Source organism: Sebastes umbrosus, chromosome 12 (genome assembly GCF_015220745.1).
Source record: "Sebastes umbrosus isolate fSebUmb1 chromosome 12, fSebUmb1.pri, whole genome shotgun sequence".
Lineage (NCBI taxonomy): Eukaryota > Metazoa > Chordata > Actinopteri > Perciformes > Sebastidae > Sebastes > Sebastes umbrosus.
The window spans coordinates 25,193,718-25,212,783 of NC_051280.1; the positions used below are offsets into that span (position 1 = coordinate 25,193,718).

The 19,066-nt window shown below is 42.9% G+C and overlaps 1 protein-coding gene across 1 annotated transcript; it reads left to right on the plus strand.

Annotated features, from left to right (window-relative positions):
* The first annotated feature begins 471 nt into the window (after positions 1-471).
* On the plus strand, positions 472-8,794 carry LOC119498693 (leucine-rich repeat-containing protein 52-like). Its single transcript, XM_037787734.1, has 2 exons — positions 472-1,606; positions 8,018-8,794. The coding sequence occupies exons 1-2, from the start codon at positions 946-948 to the stop codon at positions 8,344-8,346; spliced, it is 990 nt and encodes a 329-aa protein (XP_037643662.1). The 5' UTR covers positions 472-945; the 3' UTR covers positions 8,347-8,794.
* The last annotated feature ends 10,272 nt before the right edge of the window (positions 8,795-19,066 follow it).

Consider the following 19,066-nt stretch of genomic DNA (forward strand, 5'->3'; position numbering starts at 1 on the left):
TAAAGACCCCACCCACCCTGGACATGGACTGTTTACTCCCCTACCCTCTGGAAGGAGATACAGGACAAAACACACACACAGACTACGGAATAGCTTTTACCCACAGGCAGTCAAGTGTGTAGAACCCCCCCCAAGGCTGAGGACACTAGCTGCTGAACCATAATCATGGCACCTGCACTTTATGATCCATTTATTTGTCTACATTTTGATTTGAATGTTTTTATGTTTGCTTTTACTGCCAAGAGCTGCTAAACTGTTTTTCGTTGTTTTCAATGACAATAAAGTTTATATTCTATTATTACAGTCGGTTCCAAACATGCATGGATTACACTTTGCTGGCCTCCATGTCCACTTTTTTTTTTTTTCTTCTTCCATTAGCTCTGCTGCCCGGAGCTTCCCCTCTCTCTCTCCAGCTCACTCCAAAGCGAGAGATCACTCCCCAACGCACCCCCCCTCCTCCACCCGCGCGCAGCTCAGTGCGCCCCCCTTGTGTTTGGATTCAGTTTCGGAGAGCGAGAGAGAGGATGGCACACATGTAGGAACAACTGACCGTTCATCATTGCACGCAGCGCAGCACGAGAGGACGCATGTGAGCGTTTTACGACGTGCGATGGAAGAAACCCGATAAATGCATATGAACTTTCGAAAAAGGGCATGAAGGCATCTGGTTAAGTCAAGTTCAACACAGCAGCAGCAGCAGCGGATCACATGCGCGCCGGATCCAGAAGAAGCGACGACAGGATGGACTGACTGAGACATTACGCGCAAGAGGCGAGAGAGGAGAGGTTGCCAAGGGCACCGCGTTATAGGTTTGACCTCTGGTTGTTGGTTGGTTGGTTGGTTGGTGGAAAATCATTTCATAGAATAAACAACTTGGCTGGAGGATGTATCAATGAAGAATGTGAGCGCGTCTGACTCTCTCTGGATGAAGCCCTCGGCGGTGTCATGCGTTTTGACGCGCAGCCAAGCGCGCAACCCTCGCGGCTCATAGTCCTCCTCTTTCTCCTCTTCATCCTCTTCATCACCGTGAACTCATCTCCGGTGCTTTCTACCGGCTGCCCGGACAGGTGTGTTTGTGATGACCAGCTGGTGGTCCAGTGCGCCGGACAGCATCTCACCAGCTTCCCGGTGAACCTGCCTCTGGCCACGCGGCAGCTCATCATCTCCAACAACCGCATCGTGGAGCTGCCGCCGCTGTCTCTCAACTACCTGTCCGACCTGGTCTACCTGGACTGCAGCAACAACTCCCTCACGGAGATCTCCGAGTCCACCTTTGGGAACCTCCGGAAGCTGGCCTACCTGGACCTCTCCTTCAACACCTTGGTGCGGATCGAGGACAGGACCTTTGGCCCTTTGGCGAGCCTGGTGATGCTAAGGATGACGGACAACCCGGGGCTCTCGGACCTCCACCAGGACGCCTTCGTGGAGAACGCGGCCCTGCAGGTGCTGGACGTGAGTCGCAACAACCTGACTCACGTCAACATCACGTCACTGATCGCGCTGCCCAACCTGCGGTCCGTGGGGCTCAGCGGGAACCCGTGGAGCTGCGAGTGCGACAACGAGGACCTGTGTCTGTGGGTCCACCTGGAGGGCTTCAAGTTCCAAGGTTTTTATATCAATTATCTGTTTTATTCATACAAGCAGTGGCGGCTGTTGGAAATGTTTCATTGGTGGGGCTGTGGTGCCACATCCAATCAATTTCAGCAAACATCCTGGTATGATTTAAAGGGACTGTTTGTAACTTTCAGAAATGCTTCTTAACAGCGAACCTGTGGCTGTTAAGTCAACGAAAGTCAGCGTCGGGCTCGCACTTGCTCGCTCTAAATAGACATGTACGAGCATCGCTCAAAACAGTGAGGCGACACAGGTCAGTTAAAACCACAATATCACATATTTCAGCTGCTTGGCAGTAATGTTAGCTGACCAGACGAAGGTCTCTCCATGAATCACTGCTGATCCTAGTGTTGGCTTTTCCTGCCTCAGCCCCGGAGGCTGAAGCAGGAAAAGCGGGTTGGTGCCGGGGCTGGAGCAGAAAGAGAAACGTTATCATCCCTGACCGCGGCTGGAGGAAACAGGGAAGACACCAGCACCCGGTCGGAGATGACAACGTTACTCGCTGCGGAGCCCCGTCACTTCACAAGACACGGGAAACCTCTGTTGGTCTGGAGGAGCTGCAGCAGTTATTCCTGCACAAACGTCCACTGTACATTCACTAGATATTCTCAGAACTAAACCATCTCTTCATGAACGTGAGGTGGAGCGAGAACGCGCGCGTTGTGTGAGTGAAGGCAAGCAGGCAGAGGAGCGGTCTGAACAGCGTAGCCACACGCACATATGCGAGCACGCATGGGATCCCGACCTGTAGATTTATACGTGTAAGAAGTTACAAACAGTCCCTTTTAATGCAAAAAAGTGAAGGTATCAAAAACACATAACTTTGCAGTTAAATAATTAACAATTCTTTTATTCCAACAGGAAGAGTAAATAATGCTTATTTATTAATTATTATTATTAGTAGTAGTAGTAGTAATGCTTTTTTGTGTGTGCATACAAGGTGACATAATCACAGCATGACCTTTTATTACTGTTGCTTTTTTCCTAATAGAGTCAAGTGGATAGGCCCCAGAGAGCCAATCACATATAAGGATTGCTGCCCCAGTTATTAATTATTAGATAATGCCCGGTTATGTAAACTAATGTGGCCTTTAGCTGGTGGCTGCCCTCAATAATCAGCCTGTATTCCATTAAAAGATGAAAACTTATTTAGTTTGCGCCTTTTCATAAGAGAAATGCAGCATTCAATATCAATTGGGAACATCTTATAAATAGTTATGAAAGAGAAAGCAGACAACTTTAAATAGCAGGTAAAATTAAATTGGTACCACTTTCTGATTAATGCACCCGTTATAAAGGTGTTATAAGTTGTAATTAATGGTGTTATAAATGGTTGATAAATCATTTACTAATGCTCTATAAGCCATTAAAGGTGCTCTATACGATATTCAGAGCATTAATATAACATCAGACAACCATCTGCTATGTAAAGATATAGAGGAATAATGACTACCTGAGCAGAGAATTAAGTCACTCTCCCTCTGTGTGTGTTGTAATCAGAGCTTCTCCGTGCTTTGTTAACATAGCCGGGCCGGCCACATGTGCTTTTAGTGCATGTGAGCGTGTGCATGAGAGCCGCCGCTCAGCAATGGTCTCATACACCGGTTACAGCTGATAACGCCGTCCCAACTGACTGACACAACAAATGTGTTACGGATCACCACGTTACGGAAGAAAAGGCTTGACTTCAAGTAAGGCGTTTCAGGCAGTTCAAGAGCAGTGTTTCTGTGGGGGAGAGTAAGTCTCTTTGGCGTGGACTTTGTAACTTTGCAGACCTTTTACATGCACAAAAAACTATATAACACACTAAAGGAAAGGGAAAAAGCACAAAAGCATGTCCTCTTTAAAAATGCACGTCTGCACCTTTGAGTAAACACACAACAGATAACACCATGCCATCATCACCCACAATTCTATTGTGTTAGCTGTGGTAGGTAGATAGTGTGTTGTGCAAAATATGTTGTTGTACATGTACGGTATATACACATATGTAACCGTCATGAAGTTTGGAGAAGTCTGCGAAGTTCACCCCTCTCTCAGCTTTCATGAGACGCGCGCAGGTGACGGCGGTGGAGCGTGACAGCATTCAGACTATCAAATAGCAAAGAGGGTGAAAGAAGATCGGAGGCAGGGAGCCATTAGATTTCTTTTCTGGCAGCTGTTCATTAATTCAGCTCTGCGCTCTGCAGTTTGGGAGGAAAACAAGAGAGTCTTTTATCTAGAAATGACTAATCAATCTCTAATTTATCCGGCTATAGGGATACAGTGCTGCGGATGTGATTAATGGATCATAGTTTCACCATCAGATATCGATTTTTGTTTTATCGCCGTCCAGCTGATGGATGTGTCTGATATTCAACAATCTTTCTGAGTTATTATGCTCATGCTTTGGCGTGGATGTGTCACTATGCAAAAGGGCAGCAGCTATTTATAGTGAGTCTTACTGAGCAAGAAGCCAGTCATAATTCTAACACCATAGTTATAATACACCCGCCACGCTTACTAAAGAGGCATCCCCTGCTTCTCTCTCCCACACATACTATAGTCCCCGTGCAGCTTAGGCCAAAACAAGTCCTGCAAGAGCTGTCCTATTTTCCTGCTGCTCGTTGCCTTTTGTCTCGCTTAATTTGGAGTGGAGCCTCTTCCAGTGGCAGCTGCCAGCAAGGGAGAAGGCGGACACATAGATACTCACACATTCTCTACCTCTCTTGTTATGTATACGCTCAGTCTGTCCATCTCTTTCAAGCAGACAGCACAAGAAGCTTATTAAACTCTTGAAAAGCATGTGGAAAGTCACATTCACCAATACACATTCACTGATGCGTACACTCATACACACAAACGCAGATAGAGCACACTTTGAGCGCTTGAGGGGAGGAAACAGAAGGATAACATTTTGGAGACGGCCGTGTTTCTTGTCTCCGAAGCCTTGTTAACTCTCGCCTGGGTCGCACCTGGTTCATGCAACACGGCTCGCTTGTCTCCTCGGTTTAGGGAAACGCATCAATGGCCAGCGAGAGATAGAGAGAGAGAGGAAGAGGGAGAGAAAGCTTCAGGAAGGAACCAACAGATTCTCCTCTGTCTCGCCTTCCTGGCTAGATTAGCACTCTTTCAGCTGTTATATAAGGAGAGAGCGTCTAGAAATAGAGCAGAGTGTGGATGGGGGAAGGAGGGAGGGAAAGCCCTCTTCTTTGATGCCAGTCCCTTTAGGGGAGAGGGAGGGAAGGAGAGGGGGGTGAAGCCAGAAGGGTTTCCTTCCTCGCTGTCAGGCACACACACACACACACACAAGGACACGTGCACACACATGTAAGCAGACTCTGCAAGGACACACGTAGAAGATGGGAAATCAAGTCTCCTGTAGGGGGTTTGTGCATGCATAGTTTATGTTAAGAGGGAGTGTGCATGCATGTATGGATGTTGATATGGTCTAACAGCATATTGTGTGAACAGCGCACAGCAGTAGCCTTTGAGAGGATCAGCGTTGAATTCTCGATGATAGATGGAGCTTAGAGAGGCTGACTGTTCTCGTGTTCTCGTTTTCAGATCTGCGAGGCACAAAGAAGAGCTCGTCTGAGGATAAGAACGGAGGATAATGCACCGAATGAATAAAATATTAGGAAAAAAGTACACCTCTGTCGTCCAATTATATGAACTTATCAAGCAGTTTGATTGAAAGCTACAGCATGATTGCTCTCTCTGCCTCTGTCGAATCACACCTCCCACCAGTCTGAGTCAGTAATAACACCTTAACGCCGCCGTAGCGTTACTGCTACTGAGAGTGCATGAAAACTATTAGCTGGCAGAGAAGTTGGAAATAGTTATCTAAAAGTGATGGTTTGAATAGTCAACTAAAAAATAATAACCATTTGAAATAATTAGCCAAAATTAATGAATAATCAGTTTGTATAAATACCGAAAATTAATTGATAAACAAGTGAAATGGTTGGTTGAAAGTATTTGATAAAGGAGCGCCTTTGTAGTAGTTACAGCGCATGTCACATTAATGCAATGCCCCGGGTTTGATTCCAGCCTTGGGACCTTTGTTGAATATCATACCTCTCTCGCTCTCCACATTTCCAAAATGCCCAAAAAAATGATCTTAAAAAAAAAGTATTTGATAAATGGTTTGGTTGAAACAGTAATACATAAACGGTTAAAGGTGCAGCGTGCAACCAACTGCAACTTCTCCCGTGTGCCAAGCGTATAGGAGAACTACGGTGGCCTATGCGAAAACGGGAATGTCTCTATCTAGAGCCAGTGTTTGGTTTGTCCGTTCTGGGCTACTGTAGAAACATGCCGGCCGGCTCCTTGAAGAGGACCCGCTCTGTACGTAGATATAAACGGCTCATTCTAAGGTAACGAAAACACTAGAATTTGAAAGTTTGGGAGCCACTGAACTAAAGGATGTTTTTTGTGCAATGACAGTGTGTGTCTCTGAGACCAATTTGCAGCATGAAATACGAAATCAGTGAAACTTAATACAATTCTATACCATTAACATCAAACTCAGACATATCTATAACACCATTAAAATGTGTAAAGTGTCACGGTTCACCTTCTCCCAAAATATCTTGCAGCGGGTGCAGAGAGTCAAAGCAGCACGTCTAAATGCAGAATCTACACATGTTCCTGTATTCACATAATGTATGCACATATAACCATATTTAATTCATAGCAAAATATGCCAGCAAAATGAGGATGCATACTTCAAGGTTGTTGGTGTAGAAATAGAGTTACAGAAAACTGTTCAGTGTGCAGAAACTTCCAAGTCTTTTCATCTCTCCCAGTGGGACTCCCCCCCTTCGTTGCACAAAAGCTTTGAAAAAGCAGAAGCCAATTAAAAACAGTGGCCGTATGGAGACGGCAACACTCTGTTGTGTTGTGCTGTGTGTTTCTGCTCACATAGTTAACAAAAGACTCAGCCAGGCTTCGGGATTATTTTCTAGAAAATGCCTCTCGTCAGTCGCTGCAGAGCTCAACATCCATCGTGTGGCGTATTTGACTGATAGGCCTTTTTAAAAAGAATTGGATCCACCTACTGTAGTTTTCTGAACGAGAGGGAACTTAACATTTTTATTAGGATTTGAGGATTTCAGCTTAGTCGTATAGTCGTACCCGGTGCCTGATGATGAGAAACCTTATTATCTGTGGTTTCAGGCAGACACAAAGGCCCATGTCACTCTCTAATCCTGTGGGGGTTAAAGGAGTTTGAATAATTCATCCATAATTTCTTTTTTTTTCTTTTTTTTGTAATTCAATGCTGCACCAACTCAAGACTCTTCATGATGCTCCTAAAGCTCCTTGTAGTTTCCTGATAAAGAAGGCAATTTTGATATGCAAGTGCAGTTTTCTGCTGCTCTTTTAGCTGCGTGAGCCTGAATGTGTCATATCTTCAGCTCACTTTGCTGTCATTTATAAATGTTATGCAAAACGATATAAAGTTATATATGAATTATTTAACAGGCTGCTCTGCTTAATGCCACATGTACAATATTTTCCTCGCTAAGTTACTTGTGCGTTCTGTTATGTCTCTCACAACATTAAAGGATCCTTTAAGTGATGATATATGATAATTGTATGCCAAAGCTGTGTATATGTTTGCTGTATGTATGTAGATTTACTTGATATTAAAGGAGATCAGCAGTTAAATGCATTTAAAGCTTCAGCAGGGAACACGTTTTTGGCATCGTTGGGCAAAAATTCCATAATAACCTTTCAGCATATTGTAATTAAAGTGTTCTGAGAGAAAACAAGACTTCTGCACCTCCTCATCTGTGCAGGCTTTAAAAAATCTAACCCGTAACGGAAGGTTTTCCTCCGGTCTGTGAAATCTTGCAGATTAGGAGCACAGGATTTCTTTATTTGTGTTTTTGTCTGTGGTTTTCTCACTGAGTTGAGGTGGGCGGCACTCAGTTGGTACAAGGTGATGTCACGTACTTCTGTGCACCAATCAGGTTATGTTTTCCAGTGTCCAGATGAAGCAGATTAGCTAAATTTTGGGGGAGTTTTTTCCCAACTTTAACTTCGATGGTTGCTTATTTAGTCAAGAATATTTAATGTTATTGAAAAAAATATTAAGATTTTAAACCAACTTTTCAGGGACTTTAAAATTAATTATGTATGCATGTGGTTATCCTGCTTTACGAAACAAAAACAAGATCTAATGCAGATTTACTTCCTAATGTCAAAGGACAATTATGTGTATTCAGAATGTCCTGGATTAATGTCGTGAAGAAATGCGAGCCCTGCACAGAACAAGATGACTCAATAGTCTGAATGATGTCACTCCAGGACAGCTGACCTGTTAAATTTTTGCATTCCTAACCAAACATGTTGAGGTATTCTTTTGAGCTATGATGAATCCTTAATCCTTCCTTCTTGCTGTGTGTCTGTGTGACAGATGAGGGCCAGACGGTGTGCGGCTCACCCGCTGACATGCAGGGCCGTCGTCTGGGCGAGGTGGGCATCCAGCTACGGACGTTATGTCACCAGACTCTGGGCTCCTGGGACTACCTCTTCTTTGTAGTCATCGGCTTCGTCATCTTTGCCGCCGGCACCGTGTCGGCCTGGGTGATGGGCGTCGTTATGGTGCTCTATGAGCGCTACATCAAGAAGAAAGACGAACAGCTCGACGTGGACGACGAGGAAGAGTCCAGTGAGACGGGTCAGACCTCGCGGGACAGGGGTGACCATGGCAACGGGAATTTGAAAACGTCACATACTGTTTGAAATGTTTAATCCCCACTCTGCCCGATCGCGGATTCCCACAGTGCCTCCTGTCAGCTCCCAGGACTGTCTGTGAAGACTAATTACACTCCAGTCAAACTGAGTCTGCTCAGCTCTGAAAGAGAAAAGAGAGGATTCAACAGAGATGTGGAATGTCATTCTTCTCATTTGTAGTGGGCTTTCAGGTGATGTAACACACTCTGGCTGCCATTGTGGAGGTCCCCGGCCCATTGGGTATTGCTCATGTTATGCAAATGAATAGCTGTGGTTTATTACTTTGTAATATTTATAACGGGGATGTGGTCATACAGGGTGACAAAGGAGCCTTTATCAGCCAAGCTGGTAGAAATGGAATATAATATTAATATTTTCTTTAGCGTATAATATCCTGAAACTAAGATCGCTGTGTTTTAGTTAGCTTAGAATGAGCCGTTTATATCTACATAGAGAGCGAGTCCCATGGATGTATAAAGAGAACTGGATACAGCATTGTAGGCAGGCTCCCGTTCATTCCTATGAGAGTTTCTCAGTGGCACATGAAGCTAAAATGGCTCGACTGCCGAGTGATAAAGTACCCGGGTCTTCCGGCGATCTTCCGCATTCATTGGGCCCATGAAGCAAGCACAGTAGCGTTTCCTTTAACTCCGCCTCCAAGCCTTCGGTCTGGGGCTCATTCACATGAACGGAGGAAGGAAAATAACTCTGGATTCGGCTATTAGTGATTTTACAACTTTTAGGACTCAATGATTTAAATAAGGGCTATTCAAGTGTTCGTACTGGGAAGTTGATTCACCTCATAAAAAAAGAATCCGCTGATTTACAGACGTCTCTTTCCCAATGTAAGTCTATGGGAAAAAGTCTTTTTGGGCCCAATGGCATCACGTGACAGATACAGAAGTTGAAATTCCATCCAAAAATTTCTTCCTTGGGGCTTGGCAGGTCCTCTTCACGGAGCCGGCTGCCATGTTTCTACAGTAGCCCAGAACGGACAAACAAATCACCGGGTCTAGACAGAGCCATTCGTGTTTTCACAGTTTTCGTGTCAGCCACTGTAGTTCTCCCACACGCTAGGCACACAAGAGAAGTTGGTTACAATATGCAACCTCACAGCTAGATGCTAGATCCTACACACTGCACCTTTAAGCAGCTAGCTGGTCGGTTATTTAATTATGAAGCTATAGCCAGAGACAGTTAGCTTAGATTAGCATAAAAATGGGAAACAGGGAAACAGCTAATTTGGTTCTGTTGAAAGATAACAAAACCCACCTACCAGCACCTCTAAAGCTCATTAAATAACATGTTATATCTTGTTTGTTTTCTTGGCCTGGAGCAGCGACTTACTTTAGTCTCTCCCCATCATCTGCTATAAAGCCGTGATTTGTCTTTTTTGCACTTCAGTTTTTGTACAGATTAAACAAACGAGATACTTGTTTATTAATGAGTTTCAGAGGTGCTGTCAGACGTGTTCTGTTACCTAGCTGTTTCCCCCTGTTTCCATTCTTTGTGCAAAGCTAAGCTAACTGGCTGCAGGCTGTAGCTTCATATTTAAATGACAGATATGAAAGTGGTATCAATCGTCTCATCTAATTCTTGGCGAGAAAGCAAATACAAGTATTTCCCAAAATGTCAAACTATTCTGTTAACCACCATCTGGGTCCAGCAATGACCAACAGAGGAGAAGCAATTAAACGGAGGTAATTAAAGTCCAGCTCTGGGCTATTGAGAAACAAGCATGCCATATTATACCAATTATTTGTACCTGTAATGTTACAAATTGGATAGATACACCTTCAACTAATTAATATGACAATCTATTTCTAGACCTTACTTAAATGGCATTGTTTGCACACAAAAAGATGGCCAGGGGACCTCCATAATGGCAACGAGCATAGTAGAAGACTGAGTTTTGCATCCTCTATGTGAAATGTAAAGCTGTGTGGTCATTCTGCTCATAGGTATGAAAGGAGAGGATTAAATGCATTTATACAATGCATTTATGTCAGCGTCGATGCACATGCATGTACACATGTGTGTGTACCATAGCTGCACGTTTGATTGAGCTTTTGCAGATGTGAGCGTGTCCATCTTTTAGTCCACTGGTGTGTGGTTTTCTACTGATAGCTCACGTCCCTCATCTATAAGCAAACAAACTGCAGTCGAGGCGTTTGTGTTGGAAGATCTGTTTGTGGAGTTGAGAGCCAGCATGTGTGCCAACACTGCTGAGGTCTGGTTTGGCAGCGGGCCCTGCTGGATGGCAAGCAAACAGGAGAGTGTGATAATTGATTTCTACTTCATCTTCCTCTCTTTGTTGGGTAACTGGTTTGAGTGCTGTGTCCTCTCTGTTTCTGCATGCACTGTTGATGCACCAAAAAAGCCTTATTATGAGGTGTGTACACGCTAACTCAATTCATTAAAGACAGAAACAGGATTTAAATACAAAAGGTCCTGTGTTATCATTTGAGACTCATTCTTTAAAAAACATCCACGCTTCTAATTTCTTAGTGAGTGAATTTCACTTTTTTTTTTACACTTTGAATTGAGTGAATTTACAAGGACTTTACTCCAAACCTGTTGTTTAATGAATTTACCGTTTTAGAGCAATAAGCTGTCAGGAAAAACAGGGACCATTTCAGCCCACAATGGTAAATATCAACACCTGCTTGGTTTTGTTTTGCCTCACAAACTTAGCCCAGAATGAGCACTTCCATATTTTTAGCTTATCATCTGGCTGTACCACTTCATTTCCCCTGACTTTGACTGTTATGACACTTAGGAAAGAGCAGGAAAAAACGTCTTTGTTGGACTAGGGAAACCAATTCTGCTCTGATGTGCCGTCCTCTGTGTGTGTACTGTATCTGTACAATCAGTTGTGTCTCAGAATTATTATTATTATTACACTTGATTGAAGAACATTGAACTTTTGGGGGATCTGAGAGGAGAGCATATGCTCACAATGATTGGACCAGCTGTTTTTATCCCCTCAATTTATGTTGTTCAGATTTCACTTTATTCAAGATTTATTATTATGGCTGCACGGTGCTGCAGTTGTAAGCACTGTCGCCTCACAGCAAGAGGGTCCTGGGTTCGAACTGGCCGGCTGGCTCGGACCCTTCTGAGTAGAGTTCGCATGTTCTCCCAGTGTCAAAGTCTCTGGGTCCTCCGGCTTCCTTCCACAGTCCAAAGACATGCAGGTTTATTGTTGACTGCCCGTAGGTGTGAATGTGAGCGTGAATGTTGTCTCTAAGCGTCCGCCCTGTGATTGACAGGCGACCTGTCCAGGGTGTACCACGCTTCTCGCCCAGTGTCGGCTGGGATCGGCTCTAGCCCCTTGCAATACTGAATAAGCGGTTACAGATGATGGATGGATGAATGGAAGCTTTATTATGAAACTGTCCAGGTGTATGATGGATGTATGCAAGTCCTATTAACAGTCATAATAGTGATATTTTACAGCTGCGCCCAGCAAGGTAAATAAACATTTTTCACTGCGACATTTTGATGTCGCAGTGACAAAAGCAAAGGTGTAGCTATTAAAATTAATGACGGCTGAATTCTATCTAGTTGCTTCAGTTTCCGTTTTTTTTTGTATCACATTGTCATGGCATACTATGACACTGGGAATAAAACAGAGCCATTGTCAATACTATTAGTAACACCTGTGCTTTTCCTACAATGACAAAGTCAAAATGTTAAAAACACTTATTATTTTGGGCAATATGCAACTTTTACTTATTATAAAAATGTGGCAAAGATACAGCGGCTCCACACAATCTGTTGTCTTTCTGTAATGTGATCTGCAATATTACTGAGAGATCTTTCTTCACACATTTACTGGCACTCTATGTGTGCGCATATTGTTGGGATCTGTCCAAAATGAACTACAAATATAAAGTTATTGGTATAATAGTATAATAACAGTATCAAAAGTGTCAAAAGCAAAGTTCATTTTCTGCTCTGACCATTGAGTTTCTGCTTATGACTATTGAGTACCATTACCCTGGTCTCACGCATCATTATTAAAGGTATTAATTACACTTGTGCTGTTCCGGCAATGAAAAAATCTAAATGTTTGCAGTGAAAAATGTCTATTGTGAAGTTTTTTTCCTGTTGCAGTTGTTAGTGTGTGGTGTTAGAAAAATGAAGTCTTGGTTTAATTGTTTACACCACTGATATAAGACAGACAGGAATGAATCTTGTGTGTATGTCTGTAGTCTTGGCAGTATGCATAACTATGCATATACCAACCTAAACAAACTTACATGGCATACGCAATTGGATGCCAAGTGTCAATCCAAGATGTAAGTACCTGTACCTGTAAATTGCCTATACTAAAGCAGTATGTTGAGATGCCTCTGAACATTTGGTTGCTGGTTGCTCTCATGGCTTTGGGTGTGTAGACCTAATATTTGCATGGGTTCCTTCAGTATATACAAAATGCACTGCATAATGTGCATGTCTGTTGAGGTCTGTGTACATACAATACATGCTTATACGGGTTAGTGTCAGCTGTGAGGGTGTATTACATTCTGCTAACCACACTGATTAGGCCATGTGATGCCACAGGCAAGGGTGAGGGTGCAGCCTGGAAATGTGATAGCCGGTCGCCCTGATACATGTCAGCACAGTGAGACGGATGGAATGACGAGTAATAAACATGTACATAGTTGCTGTTCATGTGTAGGCCTACTGCACACAAGGCACAAACACCTGGCTCTGAAAACTCTCCGTATTGACAGTTTTTGTGGTCTATATGGGCACTATATGGAAGGTACTGTTTAGCAGCTGAATATGCTTCCATAATATACTAAACGGATGACCTGAATTTCAATAATCTGCACTTTTTTACACCCCCACACTGCAAACCCAGACCATATTTAGGCACATGCATGTGTTCAGACACACAGAGACAAGAGCATCAGTTCTGCCTCCATAATCACGAATCACCTCAGAGTACAATGTGCTGCTCTCACTAACGCTACATTAACCAGAACAGCACCGTCCTTACCACATCAGCAGCATTATGAAATCTAAAAATATTTAAAGTTTTGAGAAATACGCTTTTTAGCTTTCTTGCTGAGACAAGATGAGAAGTTTGATACACCTTTCATGTCTTTCCACTGAAGCTGCAGCCAGTAGCCAGTAGCCATAAAGCCTGGAAGAAGGAGGAAACAGCCACCCAACCAACTGTAATTGTTTTTTGCATCAATGAAATGCAGAGCATTGCATTGTGGGATTGTTAGTACAAACTATTGTACATGCTTGTACCATTGTTTTTGCATTGTTATGAAGCTACAGCCAGCAGCTGATTAGTTTAGCTTAGCATAAATACTGGAAACAGAGGGAAACAACTAGCCTGGCAAAAAGCCTGAAAAAAAAATCAACACATCAACACCAAGCTCACTAATTCACATATTGTTATCTTGTTTGTTTAATCTGTACAAGTATAAAAATTACAAATTTTAGTTATCTGAGGAGCGAGAGCATTGACTTCCTGGAGCCTCCGCTGGTAGCCTGGCAACCGTAAGGCTGTTACACACCGGCTGCGTTTTTTTTTTTCCGTGTGATTAATTCGCACATCAAAATATTTTTTCGAACTGTTGTTTTGTCACACAAGATGAATATTACGCAACAATTTCTTTTTTGGAACAAGGACGATTTTCTGAGCTTTCGCACCATGAATAAAGGCATTAACCAATCACGTTGTGAGGAACCGGTTGAGTTGCACTGATATTTATGAAACAACAACACGGTTGTTGTTTCATAAATATCGGTGCAACTCCGTAGTCCGAACCAAGATGGCAAACTTTATACTTGATAAAGGCAGTACAGACCAGATCCACTCCTTCCGTTTTTACCTTTTACAATAAAAGCCCTTGATATATAATATTCGCAGACGAGTATTTCGCATTGCCTGTGTCCAAAATCGAGCTGCACGGTGATGCAGCAGTTAGCCTCACAGCAAGAGGGTCACGTTTAAACCCGGCTTGGGGCCCTTCTGTGTGGGGTTTACATGTTCTCCCTGTGTTAGCGTGGGTTTTCTCCGGGTTCTCCCACAGTCCAAAGACATGCGGGTTAATTGTTGACTTTAAATTGCGCTTAGGTGTGGATGTGAGCGTAAATGGTTGTCTCTCCTACAGATAATGGATGGATGTGTCCGAGTCACTCACAATTTACGATACAATAGCCTATATTTACCCTCCCCCCTTTTTACTTGAGTGTCCGAATTCTGAATGTATAATTTATGCACTATTACAAACAAAGCCATGGCATGTAGACTGTTTTGTGCCAACAATCCCACAATGCAATGCTCTGTATTTTATGATGCAAAAATGTACAGTTGTTGTTGTTTCCTCCTGCTTCCATCTTTATGCTAAGCTAAGCTGACAGGCTACTGGCTGTAGCTTCAGCGCACAGATGTGAGTGGTAACAATCTTCTCATCTCACTCTTGGCAAGAAAGCAAATAATAAGCGTATTTCCCCAAAATGTTGAACTATTGCTTTAAGTTGACATACAGAAATGGGGGCTATTTGTTGTGCTTGAGAATGGATGTTTGTTTTCATCTCTGTATCCCATCATTCACCAGCCAGGCCAAGGTAGTGGTCAGGATGTGCTTCAGGACAGAGATGCACTCAGCTGGTTACGGTTACATCAATAGCACAGCTGTGACCGCGAGTTCAGTGAATAGACGAGGAAATGCACACGGCTATTGGATGCAGAAGCTCCCTGCAGGCGTGTTTCCTGCCCGTGGTCGTGGTTGTTTGCGCCTCTGTGTGCATCTACTGAGCCGAAGGCAAAGCGGCCACTGTAAAACGGTGGTAGATGTGACATCAAGTAAGAGCGGCTCTAACCGACCTTAATAGCCCTCTGACACATCTACTTACAAACACGCTCACTCACACACAAACACACACAAAATAGGAAGGAAACCCTTTAGTCACGGAGCAGTGGCATTACTTACACCAAAGTTAGAAATGTGGGATATATTTCCAGAGACTGGTGCTTGGAAAAATGGGTGCCTGTCTTTCAGTTATTTTGAAAAAATTTCATCATTAATCACTGCCACATATGGGTGACAGCACCTTATTACTGTCAGCCAAAATCCAACCTCCCGTACTGCTGTGCTAAGCTGGAACTTAAAGGAACTGCTGCAACTTATATTAAGTTAAATATATTTCCATATGCTTACAATTGTAAACATACAGTGTATAATGAGTACTCCAGTTTTGTACTTTCTTTTGCTTTAATTATTTGTTACTTCACATTCAACCAATTAGACCGTTTTCAGGCCATTGAGTAGGCGTTATCGGTCGCTATAAGCACCATAGATGTGGTCAATAGGGGCCTACTACACCCAATAGTAGGTTTTATTATCTATTGACATGGTAGATCACTGAAAGAAGGTATAAAGCAAAATGACAGTGACCTTTAGCCACTGTAGTGGGGTGGAGGTTGGGTGTGAAACACAGGGATGTCAACTAGGACGCCCGGGTATGTCTTTGTATTAACAAACCCTAAGTTTCACTTTCACTTTTTAAAAGTAGTTATTTTAAGCCGAAACACGGTGTTTTTCCCCAAACTTAACTGTCTTTGTTGCCTAAACCTAAAGAAGCCTTTTTGTTTGTGTTCAAAACGTAACACTTCATTCAGTCTTACATGTTAGAACGTGTTGCTTTTAAGTCTCGCTTTCACTTTTACAACATATAGTAGGCGTAGTAGGCCCCCATTGACCCTACATCTATGGTGCTTATAGCGACAAATAACACCTATTTAATGGCCTGATAACACTCGAATCGGCTGCCACATTTTGCCCGCACTGAAGCGGGACAGGAGGAAAATGCCTGGTTTTCATTACAGGCCAAAAATTACTTTTACAGTCTCCTTCAGTTTCATTTCCCTCACTTTCTCCATCATTATCGCATCACATTATTATCAGAAATTATTTGTCAGCTGTATTTATTTCAGAAATTATGAAGTTATTGTGTTTGATCCTATGTTAAATGTTTTCTATCGGACTTTTTTGCGAGCTCTGCTTAGCCCTCCTCTGCGAATGTGGCTTATTGATGGCCTCCTGCCTCCACTTGGCAGAGAGAAGGATGGTCCTACTGCTGTTACATGTCTGCACACAGGCTCAGGGGCCTGCCGACTCTGTATCCTTCCCCAGCAATAAAAGGTCATTTGAGAGTATATGGTGTGTCCTTTTGTGTCACAGTTCTGCCTGGAGAAGTGTTCTTTTTGTTTTTTATTCTTTGTCTTGTTGCTCGACCTCTCCTCCTGCTCTTTGAGTGTACTTTTCCCCTCTTTTGCTCTCTGGGTATTTAGAAGGTTAGCGGGTGTCTTAATTATCATCCAAGTCATAGACCTGTATGGCGATCTCATGGTCTACACTTGGGCCTTGTTAGCTCACGGACATAGCTGCACAAATATGCACACTCCACAAGTGAACTGGCACGTGCATACACACTCACAGCTGGAGATGTAGTGTTGCATTGTGCATCGGTGTATTCTGGGTAACCCAGACTGGTTCACGATTATGTTAATCCAATAGAGCTGGCTGCAAAAGTGCGATAACGAGATGCTTACTCACACTAAGCTCCAACTCAAAAGCATAACAATGATATTTCAAACTGAGACAGGGAATCTGCAAATTGGTCTGTGGTATTTTTGCACAAACTATGAAAGGGTCTTTAATTTCCTTTGACTCACCCGGTTCCTCTTATCTCCAGCGTGTGTCTCTTTATCCCTCCCGTGCTTTATTTATCTTGTCGACAGATATTTTTGGACCATAAATCCTATTTTTGCACCTGTCAATTTCTTTTATAGACGTCTCTATATGTATCCTTTTTTTTTTAACCAGTGTTTGTTCTCTTAATGGAAGAGGTTTTTTATAGTAATTTTAATAAATGTGTTTATTTGCTTTCTTGCTTAGAGTTATATGAAGTCTGTACGGTAAATATGAAGCTACAGCTAGCAGATTATCTTAACGTTAAGACTGGAAACACGGGGAAACAGCTAGTTTGGCTTCATCCAAGGGTAACAAAATCGGTCTACAGGAACCTCTAAAGCTCACTTATTATTTATATCTTGTTTGTTTAATCTGTATGTGGTGGGGAATGCTCCCCTATAGTGCAGGTGATTACAGTATCATGTGTAGTGTTGGTGAACGCAACCCCAGGCTTGACTCCTCCCCGAACCAATTCCCTAATCAGGGCCAGATTATATAAAGCACCTGTTGACATATGATCACTCTTTTGGCCTCTGTCCTCTATCATGGCTGGTAGTGTTTGGTGTTACAGGCATGTAATTAAAGTGATCACTTGACATGCACAAGTCAGCCTTTTTACACTGCGTACTTACTAGTTGACTCCTTCTGTTACAGCTTTGATCAGATGTGTTTGCTGAGCACGTTGTGTGTTGAACCCCATTATTTTCCTGCCTACCTTTTCTGAGTGATCCCATGTGTTAATGCCCCAAGCCAGAGGTGGTGAGTAGAGTCACAATATCAATGTGTCTGTTTAGTATGCAGCATGGTGAGCCCTGTTAATCCCTGTTTTCCCTTTGTAGGTTCACCTACTGCTTTTTTGCTCATTTTGCTTGAGTTTTCATGTTTGCCTGTATTGTCTAACTAGCTGGGTTGTTTGATTCTTTTTGCATTAATTTTCTTTCTTCCAGTGAAGCAGAGAGCCAGATTGTTGGGAGGTTATAAGCACTTGTGGTGAGGTCCGTACACTGTAATGCTCGATAGTAAAAAAGCACTGGGACACAATGTAGATTGTACCATTTCGGATTGCTGTGTTGCACCTGAGGTGAGTAAGCGGTAGCTCCCCCTCAGTATAGTCTGCCTCTCCATCAGTAGCCTCAGCTCAGTCTCCCCAGTTTTGCTTAGTTGATGTTGGACTGTTTGTTTTAGATGCTTTACAGGATAGTCTTACAGTTTTGGAATTTGTATAGGGCTTTTTTAGCTGAACTTGTAATAAAGCACTGATTTTCATTCCCTTTATTGATTTCAATTTTCAGTTGGCTATAAATATCCTTTCTCCCCCACCAGCTCCAGTCCCTGCCTATTTGATAATTTTGATTATTTCAATAAAACATTTGGTCCATTCTGAAAACATGTCTGTCTTGGGTCAGTAATGATTCTATGCATCTTATCAATATTCATAACAATATTTAAGGTTCTTCATACAGTGTTTCCTGGGCTGCAATTCCCCAGGTATCATAGTTTTTTCTCCCTTTATTGCCCTCGCCACACAAACGGAGACTTCCTAGAGTCTCCCGTATACTTGTATGAACTAAAGATGCAACATGTAGTGTGCTGATTGATGAGCTCTAGAGGGACTGGTATGTGGATTTTGGTACCTTTTTGGAGGGAGCCAGGTCAGCTGTTGCCCCTTGTTTAGTCTTTGTTAGGCTAAACTAACCTGCTGTTGGTTTCAGCTACATATGTACAGACATATATTGTAATCCGTACAAATGCAGAAGTGTAAAAACGTCTGGTTTTACAGGTGGGTTACATGCCGTACTATTTCTGGGCTGGTAGCAGTTGCTAGTGACCAGCAGAGTCTCCAAGAAGTCGCTGCTCCTGGTCAAAACATAGTCTGGCACTTAACCTCCCAAATTGTGGTTTTAACACTTTGGTTTTTGTACAGATTAAACATGTTAGCTGCAGCTAATGGGCTTTAGAGGTGCTGGTATAGGTGGATTTTGTTACCTCAACAGAGCCAG